General features: G+C 35.5%; 3 protein-coding genes across 5 annotated transcripts; all 3 read right to left on the bottom strand.

Annotated features, from left to right (window-relative positions):
- Positions 1-1,533: 1,533 nt before the first annotated feature.
- LOC111452472 (zinc finger protein ZAT12-like) lies at positions 1,534-2,182 on the bottom strand. 2 transcript variants are annotated; one of them, XM_023093234.1, is made up of 2 exons: positions 1,979-2,182; positions 1,534-1,846 (listed from the first exon to the last, which is right to left on the bottom strand). In XM_023093234.1, the coding sequence occupies exons 1-2, from the start codon at positions 2,021-2,023 to the stop codon at positions 1,577-1,579; spliced, it is 315 nt and encodes a 104-aa protein (XP_022949002.1). In that variant the 5' UTR covers positions 2,024-2,182; the 3' UTR covers positions 1,534-1,576. The 2 variants fall into 2 exon arrangements, with proteins under 2 accessions (XP_022949002.1, XP_022949001.1); XM_023093233.1 differs by having other exon boundaries at positions 1,534-2,182.
- A 1,010-nt stretch (positions 2,183-3,192) lies between these two features.
- On the bottom strand, positions 3,193-6,618 carry LOC111452471 (protein ALP1-like). The gene is made up of 2 exons (XM_023093231.1): positions 6,227-6,618; positions 3,193-4,351 (listed from the first exon to the last, which is right to left on the bottom strand). The coding sequence occupies exons 1-2, from the start codon at positions 6,360-6,362 to the stop codon at positions 3,318-3,320; spliced, it is 1,170 nt and encodes a 389-aa protein (XP_022948999.1). The 5' UTR covers positions 6,363-6,618; the 3' UTR covers positions 3,193-3,317.
- Positions 6,619-7,444: 826 nt separating this feature from the next.
- On the bottom strand, positions 7,445-10,407 carry LOC111452093 (protein UPSTREAM OF FLC-like). 2 transcript variants are annotated; one of them, XM_023092635.1, is made up of 5 exons: positions 10,009-10,407; positions 9,836-9,905; positions 8,895-9,746; positions 8,040-8,273; positions 7,445-7,557 (listed from the first exon to the last, which is right to left on the bottom strand). In XM_023092635.1, exons 1-4 carry the CDS (start codon positions 10,229-10,231, stop codon positions 8,060-8,062), a joined length of 1,359 nt encoding a protein of 452 aa, XP_022948403.1. In that variant the 5' UTR covers positions 10,232-10,407; the 3' UTR covers positions 7,445-7,557; positions 8,040-8,059. The 2 variants fall into 2 exon arrangements, with proteins under 2 accessions (XP_022948403.1, XP_022948402.1); XM_023092634.1 differs by lacking the exon at positions 7,445-7,557 and having other exon boundaries at positions 7,802-8,273.
- Between the last annotated feature and the right edge of the window lie 6,569 nt (positions 10,408-16,976).

Below are 16,976 nucleotides of genomic sequence, written 5' to 3' on the forward strand. Positions count from 1 at the left end.
TGTTTACTTCAGAAAATGTTCGTAAGTAACAAGAGACAAGATCAAGACTCGAAGATCATTAAAATTGATTGAAGCTTCCATCTCAAGAATCAAGACCCAAGACTCAAAGATCATTAAGATTTGATTGAAGCTTCCATCTCAAGATTTCAAGAATCGAGACCCAAGACTCGAAGATCAATTGAAGCTCATCTCGAGAATCAAGACCCAAGACTCGAATTGAAGTTTCCACCTCGAGAATGAGTTACTCTAGTCCTTTAAGTGAAACTTTAACATGATAGAGAGCCATACACAAATAATATATATAGCCCTTTAATTGTTGAAATTTAGAGCAAAACCGAAACTAAAATCGAAATAATATATCAAATAATGATAATAAATAATAATAATAAAAGCTCATTTTCTTCTATTTTTTTTCTTAACAATGTTGTTCATTAATGTAAATTATTATAAGGAAATTTCATAGAAGTATCATTAATCCCCAATAAATATTTCATACCAAAAACATTACTCAAAGAGAAGAACAAAGAGAGAGCAAATTAAACCAACAAAATACCAAGCTCTCTTCCAATCCCTTACAAAAGGTAGCTTCTTCACTACACATTGATTTCATTATTGGTTTAACCAATCCTACTATGCCAAAGAGTATTCGTTGCCCAAAACGATGCACGTGATCGCACCACCGTGTTCGCATAATGGTCAAGACCCACGTCCACGTTTCTCCACTCCATGGTCGTCCAACGTCCGAGAAGCCATCGAGAATCTGCCCTGCAGGAGAGGAGGAGACATGAAGGGGGAAGCCATGGATGGTGCCACAAGATCAAGAAAGATGGAAGCTTTGGAGAGATGGGAGGGTGGAGGGTGGAGAGGGTTGGTTTTGATGTTGTGGGAGAAGAGGATCTCCTAAGCATATGCTTCAAGCAATAACTCGTTGCTCCATTTGCTCTCCACCTTTTACTAACTTTTTCCTATATTTAACTATTAATCTCACATTCATAAATCTCCAAAACCTTGCAAACCTTAATGTACCCTTACCTCAAAAGTTCCAATATTTTATACCCATAATTTTTTTTTTAATAGCGTTTGGTTCAAGGTTTTGTTTATGATACCTGAGAGAAGAATGTCGTAAAAAAAAAAAAATACTTTTTAATGTTTTTTCAAAAATTAATTAAGAAGAAAAATGTTAGAACAAAATTATAACAAATTTACATAAATGGGTACTTACTCCACAGTTACAAGTTGTTGATGTAAGAATGCAATAATAAAATAATTATTGATGACATATGAAAAAAAAAAAAAAAAAAAAAAAACTTTAATTTTTTAATTAGTGGTTAGTAAATGCGTGATGTCATCGTACATTCAATTAAGAGGCCAAATTTCAAATTTATTATTTTTAAATTTAGAGATTTATTAGACGTACAAATAAAAATTAAATTTATTATAAGCAATTTAAAGAACCAATTGAATCATTTTTTAATATATAATAATGTATTTAAATAAAATATTTTATTTGAATCATATTTAAATCTCCATTAATATAAACATAGGGAAAATGAATTTAAAAAAATTGAATAATATCCTATAAACTCAGCTGCAACTTCAAATTCAAATTGTTCTCTAATGGCGGCAAGTTCAAATCCAACTCAAAAACTCTTTTCCCACAGCCATCGGACTTCTTCAATACGGCGGCGGCGGCGGTGTTCCGGTGGCGCCTCATGTGACCGCCCAACGCTTGTCCAATCGGAAAATCAAGCCCACAAATTGGGCATTCATGGGCCTTGGACTTAGTTGGTGGGCCGTTAGCGTTGAAATTGGGCTTCGTGTGGCTGGTTCTATGCCCTCCTAAAGCCTGGAAAGATGAGAATTCTCTATTACACGTTTTACAGACAAAAATCTTGTCGGAATCCGCCGCCGGCGTCGGAGCGAAACCGTTCTTCCGCCGTGGCTCCTCCATTTTGGATAGCAACATTAAGCAATCTACCATATCCAAAACTTCAAATTCTCCTCCTTCTCTTTCTCTCTTCATAAGTTTCCGAATAATAATAATAAAAAAAAACCCTCCCACGTCGTGTCGTGTCGGATCTTGAAGGCTTTGGTGGTTTTATTTATAGCTATACGAACCGTTGAAGGTAATTCTAGATTACGAACTATTGGAAAAGAAAAATATTGAGACTATTGAATTTGGAATATGGTAAAGAACCAGCTGAATGGAATGGAGCGGTGAGAAAGATCTTTATAGAAAGAAATGTTGACTTTTGAGAAGGAAATGACAGATTTAACCCTTGGATTGTTGGGTGAGTTAGGAGAGAGATGAGACGGAGAAGGTGGCAGTGGATGTAAATATTGGTTTAAACTAGGGGCAACTTGGGGATTTTGTACCAACTTAGATGTGTCATCGCATAGATGAGCAAAGTTAGGGGGTCAAAGTTGAGGAGTACAAATCTAGTACAGCTTTGACCATTCCTCATCTTCTAGATGAATTATTGTCCAAAAAATAAATATTTATTGACCATAATCCACTTTTGACAATTTTTTGGGCATTTGGGTGTGATCCGAGTGTAGTACCTCTCTTCATGTCTGTGAAGATGTAACAAAAAGTCGAATTATATCTGGTTTATATCCTCTAGCGTTGGTTCGATTCCTGCCGAAAAGTGAAACGATCTAGAGGGATTTTATGCTTCTCATCCATTCTTTGATTGACTTCACCGATCTGGCTCATCGGCTCATTAATGACTAAAGCGGAGTCGAAGAGATTTTTAACATTTCAGTGGAAGTTAAGCTCATCGTGTTGTCCGTGACGTAAATGATCGTTGACCCTGATTACAATACCTAGTAAAGCACACGAGACTAGTCAATCAAATTAAAAATGTCTTGATATTATTTTCAAAAAATGTGAATATAGATGTGAATTCACATTAACAACCGGAAAAAGGTCAAAACTTTTCTCGTGTAATGGATATTAAAGAAAAAAAAATGTATAATTTTCCACGAAATTGTACTTTGATTTTTCATCATAACTTGAAGAACAAGTACATAAACTCAAATCAATTGTAGAAATCTAAAAGTATAATAAATTTGAAAATGATCATAATCGTGGAATATGCTTTATGGAATTTAACGTCAATTGATGAACCGAACCAACCAAACCAACCGAACCATCGAAGAAACTTAGCAGCAGTCCAACCGGGAGCTGAATAAACGCATCAATCACTACTCTATTAAAGCATTAATTGGTATGTACAAGAGGCACAGCTTAACTTCATTATATAAACTTTGTAAAATGTAAAAGAATAGTCAAGATGGTAAGGAAGCTTTAGTTTTTAGATGAAGAGCAAAGACAATTTATCTCTCAGATATGCACCCTTTGAGTCATAAACATCACAAATCTGTTGTTTGTAATCAGCGTCGTGTTCCATAGACATCGGAACGTTGCCATCCTCCATCTCGTCTCCGACATCAATGATAATGTTATGAAGCAAGCAGCAGACTAGAATGATCCTTGGCAACCGATGTTTATCGGGTCTCCACATCACTCCCTGAATGATCCTCCATCGCTCTTTTAAGCTAGCTAAGGCTCGTTGCACCACCAACCGAGTCTCTGTGTGTCGCTTGTTAAACTCGGCTTTTGATGGTTGGAGTTCTTTTCCATCATAGGGAGTGACAAGATAGGGAAGTAAGGGATAGCCCGAATCTCCAATTATGTATTCTCTGATTTCCGACCTGTTGATGAACTCTAACCGCTTCCCGTTCAGTCTCTCCCCCTTTTCGCAGAGCTTGTGGAAGTTCGAACTCTGAAAAACTAACCAATCCGACATTTTTCCAGGCAATCCAGTTACTATGTCTCGAAACCTCATTTCGGCGTCGACGATCACTTGTAAGACCATGCTGTGGTTTTTCTCTGCATCAAGCCATACATTGCTTGTAGGATCCAAAACAGGCAGACACATTGTGATGTGAGTGGTGTCGATTGAACCACAACAGTTTGGGAGGCCTTGTATTTTCTCAAATTTTAGTTTCACTTGAGCCATTTCTTCTTCGGTTGAAGGCCAGTGAAGATGGCGGAGTCCCCTTACTTCCATCGACTCCACAAACCGCCATGTGACTTGAGATACAGTCGAGTGGTTCAATCCGAACGAATACCCGATCGTCACTAATGAATCACCCGAACCCAGCCTTCTTAAAGCTACAGCTACTTGATCATATAGAGATAATGGCCGACCATTTAAAAACGTAAAATTACTGGATTCCGCTGTCATGTCGTCTTTGACAAGCAAACATATGTAATCAAAAGTCTTTCTCGAGACCTTGAAAATTGATTTGAATCCATCCAACCCTTCTAATTCAGAATGAAGACCTGCATGGAAATGGAGCCATGAAAAGGTAACCAATATTATCAAACTAGACGACCGAGCACGTCACCAAAATACCAAATACGAGATCCAGATATTCATGCCCAGTATGATTAGTTTTGCATCTTGCACTGTAATGAAAATGGATATTCATTGGTTTCAAATATGTTTAATAGAAAACCCGAGAAATTGATAAACAACATAAGTATCATGTAATGACATTGAAGTCCATTCGAAACAACGAGAATGTATATGTGAAATCCTACATCGGTTGGGGAGGAGAACGAAACATTCTTTATAAGGGCGTGGAAACCTCTCCCTAGCAGACGCGTTTTAAAAACCTTGAGTAGAAGCCCGAAAGGAAAATCCCAAAGAGGATAATATCTACTAATAGTGGATTTGGGCTGTTACAAATGGGATCAAAGCCAGACACCAGTCGATGTGCCAGCGAGGAGGCTGAGCCCGAATGGAGGTGGACACAAGGCGGTGTGTCAACAAAGACGCTGAGTCTTGAAGGGGGTGGATTGAGGGGTCCCACATCGATTGGAGAACGGAACGAGTGCCAACTAGGACGCTGGGCCCCGAAGGAGGTGGATTGTGAGATCCCACATCAGTTGGGGAGGAGTTGAAGCATTCTTTATTAGGGTGTGGAAACCTCTCCCTAGCATAAGTGTTTTAAAAACCTTGAAGGGAAGCTCGAAAGGGAAAACTCAAAGAAGACAATATATGCTAGCGGTGAGCTTGAACTGTTATAGTATATCGTGCCAAGTGATTAATATAGCTTAATTGAATAACTAGATTCTGCTGAAAACCCACATTTTCGTTTCCGACTCTCCGACCCACCCTCACCTCTTTTTACATCAGTCCATCATGTCTATCTTACTCTACTATAGTTGTCTCAACACTTCAAAATATAATCTCTAGAATCAGATTTCACATAGATAGAGAGGGGGGAATATGCATATCATAAATTCACTACAGTCTCTAGGATTAGAAAAGGATGCCAAAACAAGCTTCTTGTCCATACTTCAGAGTGTAGTCTTGGTGGAGGGAATTGTTGTATGTCCTAAACAGGCAAACCTAATACATGTAGACCTTGGACGTCGATACATACCGAAAGATTTGTACCGAGAACACGCATAAGAATATATAACCATCCCATCCTAGTATATGGTAGCCACCTTGTTTTTCAAAGATCTAGCAGTAGAATTTGTGGAGAAATGACAATAAACTAAGAACAACGAGAGTATAGTTCGATCGTATAAGCATATACTCCTTCGCTCGACATTGAAAGTTCAAATTCCGACCCACATTTGTCGTACTAATAACATAAGGAAAATGAAGTTAAAATCCAAGATGAACCCAAAAACCGAACCCGAATCGTATATGATCCTCTTCGAAATTTCAAACATTATGTCATACACAATTGCATCTATGAAGATCTATCCTCAACTAAATCATCTACTCATGGCTCATAAAAAGGAACAATCAAGCAGCATAATCAAATCCCTTCATAAATTCAACACTAACACACCAAACTCAAACACAAGGCCTCGTTTCAAATCCCAAGCATTACCATCACAGAAAACAGATCCAAATCCTGAAACAGAATCACCACAGAAACTCATCGATGCATACAAACTATAAACACGAGTTCATGCGTCTTTACACAATCGAAGTAGCAGAATCAGTAAACTACCCTACGCAAGCGGCACTGTCAACGTAAGTCAACCGAGTTCAAATCAGTTGTTTCAAAAGGTTAAATGATTAGAGGAAAATCTTGTAAACAGAACCGATGGCTATGTTATTGCGCCCAAATGCATCGAGCAAGAACTCCGGAAGAAATCAAGAAATTAAAAGAAAAGATAGAAACAAAATACCAATGGTTCTTCTAGAGAAATCGTCCCACCAATCAAGGGCGTCGTCCTTTTCAGAGGAATCTGAAGCAGTACTGGCATTGGCATCGAGCTTTCTCTCTAATTTCTTCTTCTTTCTCGACCCTCTGATTGGACCCATTAGCCACAGCGAGGGAAAAGCGAGAATACTACGGATGAAGCTGAGGAGCCATCAGTAAAGAGGACACATAATATTCCCGAAAATCGCACACGGATTCTTCAAATTTGGTAAAAGCAAAGCAGGAGTTGGGTTTTGTGGCACATGCAGTGGATAAAGATCGGGCCGCACTTTGAATTGCCAAAACTCACTCAAAATCAATGCGTTTTGGGTCCATGAGAGATGGGGTTGGTTCGCGAATGAGATGAAGCGGATGTATTTTGCTACTACACAAATCTGACGGCGGAGATGTTCATAAATCCTCTCACCTATTCTATTCAATGGGTTTCAAATTGGGAATTATAAGGTTGTTCCTATGATTTCATTCAAATTGAGTTAATTTAACATTACAATAGTTCTTCATCAAATTTGACTAAATTGAAATAATAAAGTTTATTGTATGTTCACATATTGTCCACAAATCTTACCCTATTTTTATTGAATGATTTAAATCATGAGTTTTAAACATAAATTATGAGTTTGATCGTTAAGAATGAAAAATAAAAGGGGATTAAAAATATCATCTTCATTAATGTTCACAAGAAGATACAAGCTACCAAATAGTGAAAAAAATATAGACTAACTAAATCTTCCGAATAAGATAAAATATACTACTAATCAAATTCTAAAATAAAATATTAATAATTATCTAAGATATATTTCATAACTAATTATTATAATATATTCTCTAAATATTATATCTTAATAATATTGATACATATAAGATTACAGAATAAAAAAAATATTACTGTTAGTTTTCAAAATTAAGTTATCGTATTCTAGATTTTTTTTAATTATTTTTAAAATTTAAAAGCATTATTGAACTTGAAAGTATAAAATTTAGAGATAATTTTATTAATTGAACGGATACGAGAATACATAAATATCAATAATTTTATACATTTATTGTTCCACGTGCACTATAGTTTTGAGTTTCAATCATTAATGAATTGAATTTATTAAAGCATGTGGTTGAATAATATATATACATACATCTATACAGCTTTAATAATGGTTGCAATTTTTAATTTGTAATTGAAAAATCATTAAAAAAATTCATTTCTCAATAGGAAATTGGTTGATATGTAGAGAGAGAGAGAGAGAAAAAAAGAGAAGACATTTAGAGGTGTTTTGTTGTTTTCCTCAGATTTTGGAAGTTCTGCATGAAGCCCCTGACTTACCTGGAAATTATTGAGTTTTTTTGGACATTTATACTTTGCTTTTTTTGCTTTTTCTTGGGCTCAACATTCAAATATTTGGCGAAACGTCACAATCGAAGGGGGCGGGAGAGGCTGAGAGGCGTTGATAATGGAGCCATGAAGCAGAGCAGAGAAGAAACTGCCCCCCCTCTCCTCTGCTGCTCCACGACTCTTCTATTTTGCTGCAAAAACTGGGCAGTTGTGTGGGTAAATGACAATAATAATGCAATTACAATGCATTCCCCCAATTTACAACTCAAGAAGAACTCACGTCTTTTCGTGACCCGTGACCACCACCTCCTGTTCTGTTCTGTTCTGTTCTATTCTTCTCTTACTCCAAAACAAGACCCATAATCCAACAAAACTTGTGCCAATTTCGTGATTAATACCTCTTTTCATCACCCCTTGTTCACTCCAATGCTTGTGCGGTGGATGGGTGCCTTTGAGTTGAGTTGAGTTGCTTCATAGATGGATGTCTAATCTATCTCTGAGATCTCTCATTGTTTGTTCATTGTCAATTCTTTTGCTTCCATGTTCACTATTGCTGCTGCTGCTGGTGATCATGCTGTTGCTCTCTTTCTTTGTTGCCTGGCTTGTTCCCTTGTGCTTTCTTGGTATGCATTTTGCACGTCGTCCTTGGTCGATCTCCTTCTCAGAGAGTTGCATCTGTGACCCCCTGAAATTTAGATGAATTCCTCAGTTTCTACCATGCCCCAATCATTCACAATGACAATGCAATCTAGTTTGTGGAATATTTTAACAATGATGCTACAAAGCAAGCGGCAAAAAGGAGGCGGAAAAAACCCCATGTGGGGTTGTGAAAGCGAGCTAGGCTCTCTGTCCCAGACAAATGGGCAACAGAGTTATTCTTCAAATTGTCCTCTCTTTGGGACATATAATCAAACAGATGGAGGGCAGTCCCAAATGTAACTAAGAGCTCTGCAATTCAATATCCTAATCCTACTTGGATCATTAAACAAACAGATAGATAGAGGGAATTCTCAGAATTTTCAAATCATCTGCGAACTATGGAATGAATGAATGAATGAAGCTAGAAAGGAGGGCAATCTGCAACCTACAGTTCCTGTTTTGTTAGATTAGGAAACAAACAATTCAAAAGGGTTCATCACTATTGCAGCGCTACAAACAAAATGAAAGTTGATTTCAGTCTACTTTTCTTTTTCCCAATTCCGTACGAATCTTACAGCCAAATCCAATGGTTGCCCATCGGCCTCAGGCAGAGAATCAACAAGAAAATTCAGACTCGAAAAGTAACCAAAGGAACCAGAAATCTTACCTATCTGCATTGTAAGAGGATGACCGCTTCAGAGCCATTGGAGCCTCCTTAACTTTCTGAGTTTCGATTAGACTTCCGCTGAAATATTCCTTGTCTTCTAATCTTACCCCCGAGAAACCTACAATGCCGGTCGATGTCCCTGCTCCTTCTTTCCCATCTCCGCGAGGCACTCTGGATTTACAGACTGAGAACTCTTGACCCTCCATTGATGTTGCTCCACAGTCCTTGAACGAGATCGATCCACAGGAGATTAATTGCATCAAAACCGCCGATGCCTTCATCCTCCCACTCGGAAAACTTTCCGTCGTCCGATTCGTGTTTACGGCTTCGGAAATGATCAAACGCCCGTCGGCTTTCATCAGAGATTCGAGAGTTTCGGGGCTATAATCCGACGGTGGAGGAGATATTTCTTCTCTACTGAGCTCTGTACTCGGCGTAGAGTTTGATTCACCATTGACCTCCTCTGTTTCTTTTTCTTCCTTCTCTTCTTCCCTCCCCACTCGTCTTCTCCGCCGGTGCTTCTCGTCGGTCTGAGTCGAAGCATCGGCCGCGGCAGCTTTGGCCGACGAGTCGGAGCTCGAATCCGTCTTGTAGACTTTATACTCATGGAAGTCGACGGAGCTCCACGACTGGTTAAGCCGACGAGAGAGAATCGGAGAATCGGACTCTTCGCCGACGAGTTTATGAATCTCTGGAGGCCTCAAAGATCTCGAAGACACGGAGCCTTGAACTCGGCTATCTAAGGAAGAATGAAGAAGCTCCGATCCTTTCAGAACATACTCTTTACCATGCAATGGATAAATGAAATCATTCTCAGACAAATCATGCCACACGAAACCATTCTTGTAGCTCCTAAAACAAATTCAAACCCTAGAAATCAGATTCACAGTCAAAGAAACCGCAAATTGAACCAGAAAAACGAAAACCGCCATTGAACTCACCTTTTCGATGACCAAGAGTAAGCACTCGCCATACCATTTCCTCGAAGAAGATTAAGACGGTTAATAACATCTGAAGAACAGAAACATTTCAAAAGAGACAAAAGTAAAAAAACAAAGCAGTAACGATGGAAGGAAATCGGAAATAAAGGCCATGGAAGAGAAGGATTTGGAACCTCTGAGATAAAGGCCTTCGGAGGAGGAAAGAGGAACCTCCATGAAATGAGGGTGTTCGAGGTGGCCATTTCTGGATAGATAGTAAACGACCGGAACCCTTCTGTCGGAGCGGAGCTTGGGCTCAGTCCAGACCTTGGTGCGTTCAGGACTAATGTCTCTGTGGTGCTTCCATAGCTTGGGGATTTGAAGGTCTGTGAGTGTGGGTCTGGAAGCGACCGCCATTTTCGAGAGAGTGAAGGAGAATGGAGGGGTAAGTGACGGAGTCGTCGGAGTTTTATAGAAATTGGAGAAGGAAGAAGAGAAACGAAGGAAATTCAAAAACCGAACGGGGAGATACGGCGGACAAACAGCTACGCAACAAAACCCCTCCGTTTTGATTTCAGGACTCCAAATGCCGTGTGTTTCCTCTCACTCCAAATTTAATCCTTTTTTATTATTTTTTTTCCCTCTAAATTACAACTATATTTATTTTTTTATTTTTCTTTTTTTTTTCTTCTTTCTTCATCTTCTCCTTTTAAGGTACCATGTTAATAACGTAAGAAGATAAGTCAAAACAAGTTTAAGGAAAGGGATCCTAAGAAGGAAGGTAAAACGAGGAAGAATTCTGAGGTATTACTCGTCCACACGACTAGCAATGAGCAAATAAATGTAGTCGATAAAAATAAGGGTATTCATGGGACTTGAGAATCTGACCGACTTAGACTATTATACCCGTATATATATTTTGGTTGAGTTAAATTTTTGAAAAATTGAACATTGAGTCGGTCTGCGGATCAATTTTTTTTTATTGGGTTGATTCGACTAACTCATAAATAGGGTAACAATCTAACTCAACCCAACTCATGTACCTTTTAAGATTATTTTGAAAATTAATAATATTTGACGTTTGTAACCGATGTTGTTAATGTGTTGTTGTGAGATCCCACATTGATTAAAGAGAGGAACAATGTTGGGGTTTGAAGGGGGTGGATTGTGAGATCCCACATCGATTGGAGAGGAGAACGAGTATCAGAGAGGACGCTAGGCCTCAAAGGATTTGATAGAGATGAGAACAAAACATTCTTACAAGGATGTGAAAACTTCTCCCTAGTAACGTGTTTTAAAACTTTGAGGGGAAGCTCAGGAGAGAAAGCTCGAAGAAAACAATATCTGATAGTCATGAGCTTGGGCTATTAGGTTAGATGGACTGTTTATGAATTTTATTTGGTTGTCTAGTCAGGTCAGTCTAAACAATTTTGGTCCAAAAATTTTTAAAAAAAGAAAAAGATGTTTATGGAGTGAAGTTGGGAAAGAAAAAGATTTTTTAAAAATTTTATTTTATTTGGGTTCCACAAATATTTGCCTCTAATTATTATCTATTTTCTTAAATAATTTCAAATAAACTTATTATTCCATAACTATTATTGAAAAATATAAAATATCTTTAACAAATTTAATAATATCTCTTTTTAAGGTTGATTTAATAAGCATTTTGCTCTTAAAATTTGAGTTAATATACCAAAAAATTGAATACAACAATAGCGGAGTTGGCGCGGACAAAAAATGATTTATTTTAATTAAAAAAACAAACAAATAAAAAAGTCAGACATTCACGATTTTTCTGACAAGGTTTGAAAAATGAGGACTAATCTCTTAATTTAATTTAATTGTTTTAATTGAATTTTAGAAGTCAAATGTTAATTTCAAAGCACCGTCCCTCCTCCTCCTCACGTGCCCACACCCTCTCTCTTTCCCCCCCTTTTTTCTAAAAACAAAAAATTAATTCATTTAATATTTTAAATTTTAATACGGAATTAAGACACAATTAAAGGAAAAAAAAAAAACAAAAAAACAAGATTTCGGGTACGACCTAAATATAATAATTTATTAATTTTCAGATTAATAAATATTTTATAATTGTTACTTTTAAAATTATATAAAAGGTTAATAACTATATAAATTAATATATTAATTATTGCAACCATATGACAAATAATAATTTTATGTCGACTAGATCATTACACTATAAAATTTTGCATAAAGTTTATATTTAATCAGACAAAAATTTAAGAAAAATGATATTTATTATAATTAAAAATAAAATAATTTTTTAGAGTAAAATTTATTCAAACGAAAATGAAAATACAAATTAGAAAATATACACCCCACTTCAACTAAAATTAAAAAAAAAAAAAACATTCTAAACATAAAATAAATGTGAACTTCATAGCTTAATCAATACTCGTCTCGATACATCCCACCATTACTTCGAAGAAAATAAATAACAATTAATTACATTAATATTATTATTTTATATATTAATTAATTAATTTGACCTTTTTGTTCTTTTTCTTTTTAGTAGTCTTTTGCTAAAGCATCTGAAAAAAGGTTAGACTTTGTTGAGAGAGGTTGGTTAATTCTTTTTTCTTCCTTTTTAATTTCTTTTTGTTCAAAATTCAATTTTCCTTTGACAATTATACTTGCAGTTGACTTAAGGTATTGTTAGAAAGAAAAAAAGTGGGACTGTATGTATGTCATAATGTTTTAAATTTCTTTTAAAACTTTTGTTTCAAAAAAAAAAATAATTCAAATATTCAATAGATGATCTGACGAGCCTTTGTAAACTTGGACAGCTGATGCACATGTCGGGTGTTCGACATGTATAGAAAGGAACCGGAGTGGGCATTCAACAAAACTATTTAACATTTATTATCCACGAGTATTATTAGATATAAGTTAAAAATTAGGGAGGGAACTAAAATTAAAAAGGCCATTTTTTAAAAAATTGAAATATTATTAGAAAAAGAAAAAAGAAAAAGAGGGTGATTTTGAGATTGTTTTTAAAAAACACATTTTTAGTTCAAAAAAATTCAAACGAGTTGGGTTGACCAAATGGCGCTTAATTTTTGGTGTACCAAAAGGTTGACTAAAACAGCTCATAAAGTAACCAATCATCATCGTCATGGTCTTTTAACACCCCGGTTTTTTATGAACATCTACCGAGGTTGTACTGTCCACAAACCACCTAAACACTAAATCTTCACTTCTCGAGGTGAATCGAGTGTCCACACCTTGCTATTTCAAACCAAAGTGTTCATTAACCAATAAAAACGAGCTCGATGCGACAATTTTGATCCAAAACAATAGTGTTATCGTGCTTGTGAGATCCCACATTGGTTAAAAAAGTCGAAAGATTTATAAGAATGTAAAATCAAAACGAACAATATCTACTAATGATGGATTTTGACTGTTACAGTGCTCTTCGAGTATAATACCAACCTTTTATAGACCTTTTAGGCCTAGAGATTCTAACACACGTTCTATGGATTTGGTTTTATTCTAACGTACATGGAGCTTGACCTTTGGGCCTAGGCCAATTAGCCTAAAAACTCTCCTCCTTAGCAATGGACGTAATTAGTAGGGGTGTTAGTAGTCTCGATATATATATGAATTGGTTCGATTTATCTCTGTCTAATACCAGTAGCTATAGATCTTCATAATTGATATGGAAACTCCAACCAGTTGAATCTAAGAACTTTTATAAGCGCTTGGATATAGAAACCCTTAAATGCTAAAACCCGAAATCAATTTTATTTTATTCCAAATGATTGCAACTCTTCGAAAATTGATTTAACAACTTTATTGAAAAATAAAACCTTTAAATCTAAATATATCCAAAAACCTCAAAACGATAGGAAATCATTCGAACGGAAAGTAAGATTCGAATTACCTTGTTTATCGAATATCTCAAGACAAGAACATCTGTTTGAGATTTAAATCACTTCACAAGCAAGATTGATCATGTCAAGTTTAAATCATTATAAACATACAACGTAAACCATTGTAACTATTTGAAGATGAATGAAACTCATTTTCATTAAAGTTGCATGATTAAGATATCAGGGTTCATATTAACAATGGTATAATATTGTCTGGTATTTTAAAGTTCTATAATATTTTTTAAACACACCTTAAAGTTCAAGATTATTTTTTGTTTGAAAGTTGAAATTTTTTAAAGTTTTAGAAGTATTTTTTGAAATAAAGTAACAAGTTTAGGAGTATTTTTTTTTATTAATTTAACTAAAAAAATAATATAGGGTAAGATTAATTTATATGTCTAAACTTTGAGGAGGTATCACTTAAAACTTCAAACTAATGATGGTATCGATTAAAATCATAAACGTGAGTCAATAAGATTTCGAGTATTAAACTATAAATTTAGTTATTAAACTTCGAGTATTCTTATGAATATGCACCTATTCAATAAAAGTTATTCTAAATTACTTGACTTTCTCTCACTCTAGATTCACTCGATTTTGATATCATATAAATATCAACATCAACTTTAAAATAGAAAAATGAAAATGTGCCGATCGCAAACTCAAGCATTTCTAAATCAAGTTAAATCATACGTTTCCTTTTATTCTTCAACTTTGGCGATCTATGACGACCCACGATGACGAAGCATAATGATAGTAACCGAACTACGACGACAATCTTAACACCCCAATGAATTTGACCGTGGTGATGCGGGAAGTTAAGAAACATGAGGTAATTAACAAGAAGAATCCACGAAAATTGAGAACTTGATGGTCAAATTCAAGGGCTTACCAGCTGATTTCTAGTCGATTGACCAGGAGTCTAGACGTACGATGATGATGATGATGATGATCCGAGATAGAACAACGACAAGGATGCTCCTCAAAATGGGACGATGATGTTCACTTGTGTTGTATGCGGCCTTTAGGGCTGAAATCAAAGCATGAGAATGGTTTAGTGGGGGTATCCTCGTGTGCATCCTCTTGACTCATTTATGCTTGCCAGCATTATTATGAGTATTATGAACACCAAATATGAGTAGGTAAGAAAAGGAGGCAGCTGATCGTGTTTTCATCGTCACCCTCCATCGACCACGTATTGTCTTCTTCATTTCGAAACGAAGAATCAACAACAAAAACTAGTTTAGTTTAGGTTGCAGAGAATGTCAGAACCATCGAACGATAAATCCAGATTCAAATCATAGACATGGAGCCTTATAGAAACTAAATTTAAATTTTGTTAAATTTCATACGGACAAAATTTACAATTTAATCATAAAGGAGTATGAAAAAAAAAAATTATGGTAAAAGTTTTATTATAAATCTAACCACCCAAATTCCTCGCCAGTAGATATTGTCTGCTTTTGCCTGTTATTTATCATCGTCAATCTCACGGTTAATAAGACAATCCTTATAAACGCGTAGAAACTTCTCCATAGTAGACACGTTTTAAATTGTGAGGCTAACGACAATACATAACGGGTAAAATGGACAATATCTACTAGCAATGAGCTTGGGTTGTTATAAATGGTATCAAATTCAAGTTTAGAGCGGTGTGGCAGCCACGACGCTGGGTCCCGAAAGGGTGAATTGTGAGATCCCACCTCGGTCAGAGTGAAACGAAACATTAATTAATAACCGTGCAAAAACTTCTTCCCCAGTAGATATGTTTTAAAATATTAAAAAAAAAAGAATACTATTTTTGGAAAGGCAAATGGGTGGGATTAACAAATTAATGAGAGAAGGCCATGTGATGCCAAATTCCACTAACACCTTATTATAATATATAATCCATTTAAGCTGTCAGCCAAATCAACAATAAATAAATAAATAAATAATTTAATTTTGGATATTAATGGTGTGGTCCTATAAATTCTTGGTAAAGCAAAAGCAAAATCCCCATTCATTTAATTAAATTATTTTTTTCCAACAAAAAAATTTAATTAGATTCAATGAAAACACCCTAAAATGTTTTTTTTTAATTATTATTACTAATTTATTAACACTGGGTAATATTTTTATTATAATTGATTAGGTGATAACCAAAAATATGTTGTTTTAATACAATATGATTGCGACATTTAAAAATAAAATAAGTAAATAAGATTAATTCATCCATTTTAAATACATCATTAAAATATTCAGATTTGGTAAGGTATTATAAATGGTAGGTTATATCAATTCTTGTGTAATATCTTTTATTTTATTTTTTTGTTAACATAAACTCGTTTTTTAAAAATATTTTCTTTTTAATTTTCTGTCAAATGAACTCGAGCTAGAAATAGATACCACAAAGTAAGACGACCACAAATTATTCTTCATTTCGAAGAATTGAACAAATTCCTATCTAAATTCACTAATTAACCTCGGAAGGTTATGGGTATGAATTTTAGGTTCTTAGAGTTTACTTAATCAAATTGTTACTACCACCTTGAAAGGTTGATGGTATATTAAAATGAAATTTTAACGTTGGTCATCCAATATCGAACATTGAGGGTATTTTTGACCATTTTTAAAATATATGGTTTTTTTTATTGTTCGAGCGATTGACCATTAATTTTTTTTATTGATATGTAGATAGGTCCACCCCCAATAGATATTGTTTTCTTCGGGTTTTCCTTTTCGGCTTCCTCTCAAGATTTTTAAAAACACGTATGCTTAGGAGAGGTTTCCACACCCTTAGGAAGAATGCTTCCCGCCTTTCGTGGTCTAGCATCTTCACCGACACTCGTTTCCCTCTCTAATCGATATGGTATCTAACATTTCCATTCTCATTACCTGTTTCAATCTTCATCCTCACAAAATTTTCCATTTATTCCTTGGGTTTTTCCTTTTACGCTTCCCCTCAAGGTTTTTAAAACGCATATGCTTAAGAGAGGTTTCCCCACCTTTACACTTATGAACAATGTTTCAATCTCCTCCCCAACCGACGTGGGATCTCACAATCCACCCCCTACAGGATCCAACGTTCTCGCTAGCACTCGTTCCCTCTCCAATCGATATGGGATCCCACATTTCTATTCTCATCACCTGTTTCAATCTTCATCCTTACAAAATTCTCGATTCATTTTGGTGGGTCTCTTTTTTTCTTCACTAAAAAGTAGTAGATAATTTCAAAGTCACTTTCTCTTTAAAAAGTTTTTTTTTTGTTAACAAAAAAAAAAAAAAAA

The sequence above is a fragment of the Cucurbita moschata genome, unplaced genomic scaffold (assembly GCF_002738365.1).
Source record: "Cucurbita moschata cultivar Rifu unplaced genomic scaffold, Cmos_1.0 Cmo_Scf00014, whole genome shotgun sequence".
NCBI lineage: Eukaryota > Viridiplantae > Streptophyta > Magnoliopsida > Cucurbitales > Cucurbitaceae > Cucurbita > Cucurbita moschata.